Raw genomic sequence first — 13,245 nt, 5'->3', positions numbered from 1 at the left:
GTTTGCACAGGGATAATGATAATCTTTAGAGTGCAACTCCACATCATTTTCAGGTTAATTTTGGTCGACAAAGTAAAATCAAACACTAAGAGTGGTAGAGTTTTCCTTTGAACTGGACCTGAATTGAAGAGGTTACAGAATTTTCAACTTTCACATTTTCAAAGAAAAGTGCTGTTAGTTAGTAGCCACAGACTCAAACTACATACACTGTAATGATGTGATGTCGTCGACACCTGGACCCTGTTTTTTTAAAGAGTTATAATTGATTATATAGTTGATTTCTATCATAAGTCTATGGCAGCCTGTGTGGTAAAGAAATTTGTAATCGATTATATCGTTTGATAAAATGGGGCCCTGATCTTGATCACATTAAATTTGCGGTGAGAACGGACAGCATTCGTAAGAACATACATATCTCACTTGGGGTAGAATTCGGGTATTTTTGATATTCCTGTTTAATGTTAAGGTACTATTTTTTTTCCTCAAATAATATGAGTCTGTGTATTATTATCGTCAAGGATTAATTTTGCATTTTTTTATTCATAAAGAGTATTGATATTGTGTTGATGTTATGATGTAAAAAGGAGTGTCCTTGATTTGTAATTTTGTGTTTGTTGAACTGTTATATTTTGTCATTCTGTTGCAGCGCCCCCTAGGATAACAGTGTGTAAACCACTGATGGGGCTACCCTGGGTAAAGAAAACTGAATAAATAAATAAATAAATAAATAAGTGCACTTACTACAGCCTCAGTGTCAAATCGTGAAAACAACATCTCACGAAAATGTCTGTGACCTCCTCATTCGCAAAAATATCTGTGCACAAAAATAACAGATTTTACAGTATACGATCTTTTGGTCCTTACCTCACTCCGGGCATCTTGGGGTGGGAAAATGTCCCTCACATCAGGCTTCCTCGTCTTGGCGTCCCGGGCTGCCATCAGGCGCTGCTTGTACGTCTCGTTCAGCTTATCCACCCGCTTCCGGACGGCCGCCGCCTGGCTCCTCGTGAGCGTGGAGGTGGCGTTCTCCCATACCTCGTTGTCAAGGGCGTGTCCCTCTACAAGAGAATATTTTAGGGTGTTGCCGTGAATGAAGAGCAGAGTATGTATATAATGTAAAAATAGATGGCCACAATAGCTGATCATTACCAATGCATACATAGTTGTACAGGAAGAGAGGTTTTACATTTTACATCACCATGCTAACTTTCTATCACAGCACATGCTCCAACTTATATTTATCACAGCAATATGTACAGCCATAATATGCATCACCTTCTGAATGCTGGAATCTGATTGGTTCATTACTATACATGTCTATAAGATTGACTCCCAGTACGAGAAAGACCATGTGATTAAAACTATATACTTACGTACAGTATATATTAAAGATAACTCCTCAAGAAGTTAGTTGTATCTTTTATTTTTATCTTTTTAAACATGGTCATATCTCGCACACCTATCATTGAATACAGTGAGAAAACAGACATGCAAATCTCTTGATTGGTCTGTGCATATTATGTGTTAGCCGTGGGAGGGATATGTGCACACTTTTCCATGTCTTGGGTCTTTGACATCCAAAGCAACTGTGAAAGTTTGAGTAGATCAATAAGATTCCTCAAACATCAGTTCTTTTAGGACATGAAGGGTATCAATTAACCCTGCTCATCCTACAGGCATGGAGAAAAATATTTGCCTTGGCACATATCACCAACTGTTTGATTTGAAATAAAAACAGGGAAATCAATGCCAATACAAACTTCACAAATCTATCTTTTTAATATATATAAATAGTCAACCCAATTTTTCTCAAACTTCAATAATGTATTCCAATATCTAGGGTGAATTTCCCCTTTATGCACTAGACTCCTTTCTAGTCTCACACATGTTTATGAGCAAAATACAAAGCATTTTCAAAGGAATATCAGAAGGATTCCTTTTGAGAGTATGGATGAGTCTAATATTCAAATGCACAAACATCCATCTACTGCTCGCTGCTGCAACAGGAAATATTAAAGGTAGGGAATCCCATTTGCAGGCCTTAAATGAAGAGTTGTATAAATACAGTGGTATGTTGAAGAGAGTATCATCTTAGAAACTTCCATAAAGTATTGAAAGTGGAAGGTAACATTTAGTACATTTTTATTGACCGTTAGATTTGAATTGAATTTTTTTCGGGGCTCACCGTAAATTCCAGTACATTACTAGGCTACCTTTGCAGACCCATGCACTGCATGTGTGTCCATCATGTATATTTTGTGAAGAAAGTTCATCAAAACTTACAAACATTTCTATATACATTCTTACCACACACTCTATATGTTATTACATCAGCTCTTATACTTTTAGATTTGTGTTTATAGATAAAGAATACAGAAGACTGCAACAAAAAGGCTTAAGTGTGGCTGACACACAGAACTACTGAGTAGTTGAGTTTTGTGCATTATTCAAATTGTAGATAACTGTTGACTTCCAAATTTCTCAACAGTGGCCTAAACAAGTCCCCTGATGTTCATATTTAATGTTTTGCTGCATTTTGGGAGGTGTGTAAAAGGTATCCCCTACCTTTAAGAAGTATCAAATACCTTACAAAAACAAAATATCATATCTTTTTCTCACAGGCCTTGTTAGAGGAGATGTGTTATGTGACACCAGTGAAACACTCAAAAGTGACGTATTGCAACAGAATAAAAACTAATCTGTTGCCAAAATCTTACAAACGTTCTGACCAGAAAGGTGATTCATTAAAAGCACAAATATTTTTCTCTCTTCTTTTGTTGTTGTTGTTGTTGTTTTTCTTTCCCTTTCAGGATTAATGAGATTACGTATTTGTTTGTTTGTTTTTATTCAAGACAATGACTTTCATTGATAGCTAATAAATATGATGACCCAAAATTACCACTCATTTTGTCAAATTGATGATAGAATTGAACAAAACAGAGCAGACAATGTCTGTTGTAAGAGGAGGAGATCAGAAGATTCAATTTCAAAAGAATCGTTGTTCCTACGTTTCGTTAATCCACAAATAAATCAAGGGTTTGTTAATTCTGAAGGTTTGGCTTAGTACATACCTTCTTTCCATTTTCAGATTAATGAGCCTTGATTCTAAGGATTTGTTAGTATACTTACGGTATGTAGAGATGCCTTCTTTTTCAGATTTAAAATGAACCATTGGACTTATGAACCTTAGAACATTCGGAATAACAAGCTTTCAGAATGAACCAACAACTGTTTGGATTAACATATACCTTATTTCATTTTCACATTAGTGAACATCTAGGTATAGGGATTTTGTGTGTTATTGGAATAAAAATATCATTTGATCTTTGGAATAATAAACATCACTCAAATATTGCTTCCTATTGTACATTAATGCAACTTGTTCACAATCATCTCCAAAGCTTAAAAGGATCGTATGGTTTTGGTTGAGACCTAATTTCAGGTTTCTAACATTTTTTTGGTGAGATAATGAGAAACCTCGAATGAAATATGAAAGAGCATGTACATTTGTAATTCCACGAGGAATTCAACGTTTATTTGATGAAAATTGGTTTTGAAATGGCTGTGACATCCGAAACAGAGCGATTCTCATAAAGTGTGGGACTCACACTTTATTACGATCGCTTTGTTTTACTTTGTTTTTGGATGTTTCAGTCATTCCAAACCTGATTTTTATAAAATAAACTTTTAATTCCTCTTAAAATGGTATGCCCTGTACTATTTCATAAGTGTTTTCATGATATCTCACAAAAAGTTAAAAGTCCAATTCTCATCTCTACCAATACTGTACTATCCCTTTAAACTCAAAAATTCTTCTCTTAAAAGAGTATAATATCCATTTCTCATCCTACTGCTTTGGTCCTCAATTGCGCATCTAACCTCTTACAAAATTGCCTGATAAGTCCTAATTCATTCAAAATATATGTATATTCCCGAAAGTACTGTAAACAGTGCAGGCCTATAAAATTTTGATTTAAAAAAATAAAAAGAGCAGATGGACATACATGTATACAGACAGACTGACAGACAGACAACCTGAAAACATAATGCTTCTGGCACCCTTCAGGGAAGCCACACAAATAGTGATGATGGACAATTTCACTTGGAGACTTTGATTGATCTATGAGAGCCTGCCAAACAGCAAGCATTATTAGGCAGTATATTACGAGCAAAAGATATAATAAGCAAACTTTGAATGGCAAAAAAAACAACAACAACAACAAACAAAAAACATAAAAACTTTAATATTTCTGAGATGAGAAATGCAATGTATATATGATATCTTTCCCCGGCTGGCAAACAACAGTTGACCTAAATTTTCATTACAGAATGTGGTCTCTGTACGTTATACAAGGAGACCACATTCTATGAAGCACTGATGAAACTAGGTGTTACCGCATACTAGTATTGTGGGGGGGGGGGGGGGGGTTGGGTTAGAAATTGCTTCAACGTTAGAGATAAAAAAAAAGTTGCCTGAGCAGCAGATTCTATTCACCTTGGTTACCATGGCAACCAGGCTGGTCAGGCTTTATCTTCAATGCAATTTGACATTTTACACAAACAAGACACAGTCTGCAAAACCACCACGACTGGCTTCAATATTTGTACATTCAGAATGATACTGCTTGAAATGTCTATACACAGTCAGCTTGGGATATAGAAAGGGGGTTGTTTGTTTGTTTGTTTGTTTGTTTGTTTGTTTATTTGTTTGTTTGTTTGTTTGTTTTTCTCATAAACTAAAGAGCAAATACACTCAAACATTCATGAAGTAAACAAATCTACATAAGCATTTTTTATTTAGAGACTAATAAAACAGTGGCAATAGATGGATCAACATTACTATTCCAACCACAATATCATAATAACAATTATTACCGCTCCTGCAAACTATTATTATAACTATTATTGTAAATAATTCTGTTATTATTATCATCATCACCTCCATCATTATTAGAATCAATAACATTAACATGAATATTTCATTCGGGATGAAGATTAGAAAGAAGTCAAGGTGAATTGAGAGATTTGTGCTACATTATCTAAAGCAAGAATAGGAATATTATGTTTGCTTTGTAATACTAGACACAGTTAAAAAAGGGAAAAACCAAGCTTTTTAGCTGGGGTTTGAACCCATCATACACTGCTCACCACGCAGTGGCACTGCCGACTGAACTGAAGCCAGTTCAATGGCAGTCGCTCACAGAAGTTAGACCACATAGAAATCTTTTTCTTATCATTATATTCAAGGAGACTGCTAGAAAATAATCTATGGCATTAGATTGCAAACTCTCTCTGCACAAACCAATCATTTTTGTTCATGTAGAGCGTCTTCCTTTCAAATAACAAGAATCAAGTCAAAACAAAGAGAAGGAAACGTGGTTGAAGCATTAGGTAGTTGTTTTAACTTTATCGTATCATTTTCACGGACTGGTTTGAACTCAGTTGTAGTGCCACCACCTGGCAAGTATTAGGTTAAGGGTTCAAATCTCAAGCTGGTTCCTCGATCATTAACTTGGTCTACTATAATACAGACCAAACATGCAATCTTACTTGCAAGGAAAATTATTGAATCCTTTAAAATCACAAAGAGCTGTTGCATAGTTCTTTATCCTCTAAAATCGTTCTAGAATCATCCACATTTTAAAACCACAGTGGTAACACTGACTGTCAGAAAGAGAAATTTAAGGGGCAGAGTATAAATTGAGACAAAATCTCCCTGCTACAATCTGTTTTCTCATTGTTACATTGTGCAGGGTAGTTTATTTCTAAGCTGTAAATTCACTTTGAAGTATAGCATCCAGCACATAAATTTTTGGTCGTCCTGCCTTTAAATTCTGAGGGTGGCGTCTTTAGTGATTCCCCTCGTTAATTACTCTAAATCAGTTTTAAGAGAGTGTGGGAAAATTTTGCAATACGGTACTGAGTAGCTTTTGAGTAGGTTATCATGGCTGCCCTAATTTGGCCAAAGAAAGGAAGTGAAAAAAGTGACATTTCTCGTAAAAGAGCAAAATGTGTCTGTCATTTACACTGACATCAATGGACTATCATGATGTCTTATCTAACATATCTCTTTTGTAGGATGAGTGTTGCTGCATGAAATTTGGCCTTGACGAAGAGCTCATTATGTGAATTATGAAAACATCAACAACTCAAATTTGGATGGTATGTCACTTGCTTCCTTTTGCCAAAGTAGGGCAGATGGTATATTGGGCTACTTTCCCACGTGACAAGTGCACCTGAGCTTGAAATACATACAAAAAGTATGTTAACGGAGAGAAGGGGAGGGGGGGGGGCGGCAGGGGGAGGAAGGGAGAAGGAGAGGCATATGATGAACTCACTCTGAAGCACTGATGCTAAGTTATCCAATCCAGTCTCTTGTAACCATAGCAACTCTGCCTCTCCATCTGTAACAAATGAAACGAGACATTACAAAAATAAAGAAGGGTTTAATGAAGGAAAAGAAAATGAAAATGGGTATTCCGCAATAGCAATTTTGAATGAGTTAATGAGGCATCACATTTATATTCCACAGGTTCACATAATCCGTTTTTATGAGAAACACAGAGAAGAAAGTATCAGTTGAGAACCAGAAGGGCACTATTGCATTCTAGGATTTGAGCATGTCTAAAAATGAAACAATCAACTCTCATAAAATAAAAAGTTTACTTAACCAAAAAGGGGGTACATTTTACAGCATTGTAACAAATATCGGGTGAAATAATGCCCCTGTGGCTTTGATTCTTGACATTTTACTGAAAATGGAAATAATTAAAACTTGACACAATACGTAGTACAGAGGAGATCAAGCTCTACAGCGTATTACCGATATTCAACTCAATATCCCCAAAATTGCAATAACACCCTTCTGGTTCTCAGCCGACAAAATATAAATTAGAAATTTTGCACCTAGCAGAATTAAATGCAAAATGTGAAGAGCATTTGTAGTTCGAGTCCAAACGTGTATCTGCTGATATCCCTCTGTGATCTGCCAACTCATGCTCTAAGGATTATTCAAAGAGGTATAATCATACAGTGTAGGTGCTAGAGTGTTACCTCACAATACTATATGCCGTGTACAATTGTTTTGTGAGTGCACAGAGCGAGATCCACCAGTACTAGGGGGGGGGGGGGGCATAAGAGTGATCTTCCCACTTTGAAGGCGGCATCTATAACTTGAGAGAGAGAATCACGTTTCAAAATGCGTTTGGAACGGTGTTTGCAAACGTGGTTTGAAACTCAATTCTCAGGGTGCCGCGTTTATCTAACCATCATATAATCTCGATTCGAGTGGTGTCGCTGCACAGTTGCTTTGCGCCGTATGACCCGGGAAGTAAAGGTCAACTGCATACCACCAAACATGTCTCATCAGTCACACACAAGTAATAGGTAGAGAGCACAACCGGAAACAGCCGGGATTTGACCTTGAGATATAAACACGTTTCTATACGGCATTGCATTTATCTACTCACAGAATGGCTATCATGGTCTCAAACGTGTTTCAAATCGCCCTTTGAAAGGCGTTTTAAAACGACATTTCTAAACGCGTTTGAAAACACAGTTGCATTTATCTACTAAACCCCTGATAATGCCTCAAACGCGTTTAGGATCGTGATTCTGCCTCAGAAAATGTTTAGATAAGCGCAGCCTAAAGTAATGGTGGACAGCGTTCCTTGCTGGCGGCCAAGGAGTGCGGGACTTGCAATGTGCCCTGTTTAAATGTACTGTGAGCGCGTGTCGCACGCGCATGCGGAATGAGGTCTGCTGTTATTACGACGGGAAAGCAAACATTTCGTTGTAATCACAGACATTTTTGAATACATAGACCACCCTCTATAGACTGTGATTATACCTCTTGGGATTATCACTCTTCCACTGATACCTTTAATATCAGTCCTTCTTGCCATGAAGAATCCAATCAAGAAAGAGGGTAATGCACATAGGTTTAGTTTCATCACAAACCCCTGGAATTGGCAAGTCATTGTCTTGGCTACGGTACCATTAACCTGTTGAGGATGTGTCCCTAGTTTACTCGGGCAGACGTCAGATGGGAAATGCGTGTCATGGTAAAATCAGCCCATCCTCGATGGGTTAAAAAACATACCTAACCTATAGAGAACTAGGTGTTAAATCATGAACAAGTTCAGTCCAACTACACTAATCTTGCAACCTTTAATAGCACTTGCAGTTACGAAATGAGCAATCACATTGCAACTTTTCCCACATGAATCGCTTAAATTGACTTATACGAGTACCTGGACGACTTCTACAGCCATTGCCAAGGCAACCATTAGCTAGCAGGCAGCATCCAGCAGTAACAGCGGACACAAAAAGCAACTTGTCTTAAGTTATAGATGCAGATGCTATGCAAGATAACACTCTATCATCTCTAATGCTATTGTGGCCCACTTCTGGCCATGAATAGAAGAGGATGCCTATTAACCCATTGAAGACGAGTATACTTGGGCAGGTGTCTATGGGAATTGCATGTTGTAGCAAAATCAGTCCGTCCTCAATGAGTTAAAGGGATGGTATAGATCTGGTTGAGATGGGGATTCTGGCTCTAACCTTCCACAAGATACAGTAATTAGAATCTCCTTATATGAAACATCAAAGAGCATACAGCTCCATGAGTTACTCAAAGTTTACCAGACAAAAATTGGCTTTGAAATGGCTGAGATATCCAGAAACATTGTTTAACTTTGTTTTGTTTTTTTGTTTTTTTTTATATCTCAGTCATTTCAAAATGGATCTTTATCAAATAAATCCCAAAACTCTTCCCAGGACTGTATGCTCCTCAATACTTCATATAAGTGGCCTCCAATCATCTTTAAAAACAAAGTCAAAACCCAAATCCCTACCTCCACCAATACCACACATGCCTGGCAAATCACTGCTCTATGGGATTTGTGTGTATTATACGGTGCAGAACTGCAACTTTGGTGTTTAGAGCTAAGAGTGATATGTACCCTCGGTACTCAGCCTGATTTACTGCACCAATGAGAAGTGTCTACATGACCAGCACCGTGGAAATGAGTATTTGCTTCTCTTGGTGCAAAGCTAACACCTTTCACAGTCATTGTACTCCTCTGATGTAACCTTGGAATCCTTCTATCAAAATCCATTGAGGACAAGTCCGAAGTATTCTCGGGCAGGTGTCTATGGGAAATGCGTGTTGTAGCAAAATCAGTCCATCCTCAATGGGTTAATTAAATATCCTATGTGACATGACAAGATTATAGAACTAAACTATAAGACATGCATGCCACAAGTATTAATTATATAATATTGAATTTGAGCATGATGAAAAGTGGACACCTATCTGTAGATACAAATTAACAAGCTATTTCTGAAATAATTTGTCACTGGAAAGTCTCTTTATTCTTTGTGTGGCACAATGAACAACCCCACTCCCCCATCTACCATATCATTCTATGATTGCAACGCATGCAAGTTTTTGAAAAATATTCTGTTTCTCACAGCTATGTCGCCTTTAATAGAGGAGCTAGATGTCAGAAATGCAGTACAACAAAATCATAGACAAAACTACGAGCCAATTTTTGCTGTGATGCAAATTTTATGACATAACTTTAGCTATTTTTTTGCTACTATACCCAGGAAGCCAGGATTCACAACAAAGGGGTCTGTGCAATGGTTGCGTGTTTGAGGGAAATTATGTGAAGTTGGCAAAGCCGTTGGCTGAGTACTGAGAGCGAAAGTGGCACATAAAGAGTTATTAAAAACATAATGTTCCGCAGCTGCCAGCATTCACACATCGAACTCGGGGACATTTCAAAGAGCAACTGAGGAGTTATATTTGACTATCGAAATGGGGGGTGGGGGGAAATGATTGCAAAATTAAGAAAGCTTTTATTTCTCCTGCCAGGATATGAAGAGAATATATTTACATTTTCTGGGAGTCTCCAGTTAGGTTCACATGCAGTTGCCAAACTTGAAGTTTAGGTCAAAAACTTAACCGTCGACGATTAGCTCCACGCGTGAATTCACAACGCGACTTCACATGTGCACCAACTTACGAGCAAGCCCCACTCGATAATTACATTGGAAGTGCAGAGTCTTTGGTAGATAACCTTGTGCCCATACAAAATAGCTCAGCAAAAGAGATGCGAGATTTACTCTAATTCACAAGCTTGTTGATTATTGTGTCCACATGGAGCGAAACTACCACAGGGTCCCCCTGTGGCTCGTTGAGAGAGTGTAAACCCTAAGATATCTTGTGGTTCTAATCATCGACTAAACTTTAAAGAATGCTAACTTTCGAGTGTGTCCACACGGTGCTAAACTACAAGCTAATCATCGAGAGCTAAGTTTTCAACCTAAACTTAAAGTTTACGAACAGCGTGTGAACTTCCTAGTGCAGAATCAGGGAGACCTTGGAGTCCTGTAATATCAGACATCTATTAGTAATTTAGTCATACCTTTGAAGGTATTGAAACTAATTTATGCAATAAATTGTGAGAGATCCCAGCTGGAGGTCAGTAATCAATATCTAAACATTTCACTCAACTTGACAATGCCCCCTGTTCAAGGAGCATCGCTATTATAGACTCACATGCTTATTAAGAGGCTTATAGGGCAATAGTGCCAAACTATTTTTGTGAGTCAAGGCCCACAATGTTTTTCATGTCCTTTGTCTTCTGTATTTTATTCTCCTTTTATAGTCAAGTGAGTGTCACATCCTTGTTTTAATTGTCAGTTGTTGCTGTTGTTTTCACAATTAGGTGAATGAAAACATAAATGATAATTCGAAATGAGGATGTTGATGAAGAAGATGATAATAATGATGACGACAATAATGAATAAGAATGATAAAAATCATAATATAATTCTAAAAATTTCAGTAAACACTAATTTGACAGCTGAGTTGAGAGTGATTTGAGCTGGAGAAATGCACCATCCACCAAATGCTTTTGAAGACAAGATTTTGGGCAAATTCAAAGGGTTTACAATAATGGGAATGCTACAAACATAAATTTGACAGGCCCAAAATTCAAACAAAGGGAAGTCATCACACTTCTATTGCTCATTATGAGTTTACTACCCAAAAAGCAAGACTTAAAGAAAATGTGAATAACATTTTACAGAGCTTCTCCAAAAAAGATCATCAAAAGATTTCCATAAATCATCCATCCATGGACTCCACAATGCCCTTCCGTCTGCAAATCCTGACGGCCAAAGCCAACTTGTATGAAAAATCACATATTAAAATTTAAAATAGGCGACTTCTTTCTCTTTTGTTTTTTGTAAGGAAATATCTTGGAACAAAAGCTATACAGTAGTATTAGGTAGGGAACGTCTATACCTCGTCACATACAAAAAAGAAAGAAAAAAACAAACATGTGTTTTATTTCTGCAAGAAATAGCGTTGTTTCGTCAACCTTCTCAGGTAATATTACAGCAGCTCTTACAAATATCAGATTTGTCATGCTAATTATTAAAGTTGTGCTTCAACTTAAAGATTGACAAGTGCCTCAAAATGGAAGGAAAAAAAAAACCAAGATGCATGGACACCATACAAATCACTAGGCACCGGAATTGGACTGCGCTTCACGTAACACCGCCATCGCTATGGCAACAATCTTGAGTTTTATCTCTCTCCCTATCTTTCTTTCTCTCTTCTTCTCTTTATTTCCCTGTCTCTCCATCTCTCTCTCTTTCTTTCTGTTCTGTTGTTATTCTTTTGCTATCATTCCTTCAATTTTTTTTTTTACGGCTGTCATGACACAGCACACAAATACATTGTGCCTGGTAGTCAGCACTCACACGCAAGGCCAATATATTGCACATTGCTGAGAACTGCAAGGGAACTCTGCCGCCTGTAGAAATTTAATACATTCATTGCATGCTACAATGTACTTGAGGAAAATCCAAACACCAGTTTCCTAAAGGCGTCCACATGTTATGGGAATTTCCAGACAATGCAATTACCATGGCAACTAACCACACGCAATTCTCACGGCTGATAGGTTGTTGCCTTCTCATTGCCGTGGTAACTGCAATTATTGCAAGATGCCACATTCACATAGGGCTAATATATCATGAAGCAGGGTCCTGAGCTGTTTCATAAGGATGCTTACAAATTAACAGATTTTGCAAGGAGCAATACTTGTCGTTACTATGGCAACAGATTGGCAAAAAAAAAAAATGGAGATATAATAGCCTTGAGTACTCGGGTTGAAATTGTCACAGAAACTTCAAGACCAGGGATGCCAGTAAGTACAATGAATGAACGAGAGGGCCTGAAATAAATCTACATGAGGCTACTCTGGAAAAGAAAGGGCCCGAACTTTGATACTACAGTGGAAACTCGATATAACGAGATGGTCGGGACCGAGTCATTTTCCTCGTTATAGCCGATATCTCGTTATATCAGTAGGCATAAAAGAAGGCATAAAATAATGACATTAATTTGCACGTGTGGGACTACCCATCATATTTCAATCAATACTGATAACTTGATATTGTGTGTGAGGGAATTACTCACCTTTATGGGTAAGAAGATGTTTTTCGCCAAGGAAATCCAATATCAAGAACGTGTTTCTTATTAATTGTAGATGTTTGAATTTGTAAATTTATATAGCTTGCGATTGTATCAAGATCGTCTGTGGATTGGTATGTGGTTATCGTATGGGTGTGTGTTGTGTGGAAAGCTTGAATATGGTCTGCACAATGCTGTGTGTGTATGTGACACATTCTGTATGTACATTATGACTGCGTGTGTGTGAAGACGGGGAATTCCCTAAGTAGAAGGCCAATCACAGCATCAGATTGCCTCACACCTGCTAAACGTCATGATGATGTCATGTATACATATGGCCGTCCCACCACATTTTCTGCATGTATCAGTGTGCGTGCACACACACACTTCACACGTACAACATGCAGTGCTAGCTGGAGTGCACTGAAGAAAATGATTATGTGTGTACAAGACAGTTTTTGGCGCATCAAGCTTTACAATCTCGGAAGATGATAGCACAGGTGAAGTAAAGCTTTACCGAAGGCATTTTGCTTTACCTCGCTATAGCAGGTTTGATTTACTATGTTTTTCTTTGTTTGGAAGTCACAAAATTTATCTCGTTATAGCAGTTATTTCGCTATAGCCGATCTCGCTATAAGAGTAGCATTTTACATAGACTTGTGTGGAAGGAAATTTGGGACCGAGAAAATTTCCTCGTTATAACCGATATCTCGTTATAGCAGTGTTCGTTATACCGAGTTTCCCCTGTA

General features: G+C 37.6%; 1 protein-coding gene across 1 annotated transcript in view; it reads right to left on the bottom strand.

The window, feature by feature from the left end:
* Positions 1–13,245, bottom strand: part of LOC139712423 (rho GTPase-activating protein 18-like) — a 200,525-nt gene that overhangs the window by 131,810 nt on the left and 55,470 nt on the right. The window contains exons 4-5 of the mRNA XM_071624245.1: positions 6,339–6,404; positions 865–1,058 (exon numbers count right to left, since the gene is read on the bottom strand). Coding sequence (XP_071480346.1) covers positions 865–1,058; positions 6,339–6,404 — 260 coding nt within the window. The remainder of the gene's footprint in view (positions 1–864; positions 1,059–6,338; positions 6,405–13,245) is intronic.

The sequence above is a fragment of the Diadema antillarum genome, unplaced genomic scaffold (assembly GCF_040938485.1).
Source record: "Diadema antillarum isolate AM-2024a unplaced genomic scaffold, OU_Dant_1.0 seq00001804_RagTag, whole genome shotgun sequence".
Lineage (NCBI taxonomy): Eukaryota > Metazoa > Echinodermata > Echinoidea > Diadematoida > Diadematidae > Diadema > Diadema antillarum.
This window is presented reverse-complemented; position numbering and strand designations above follow the sequence as displayed.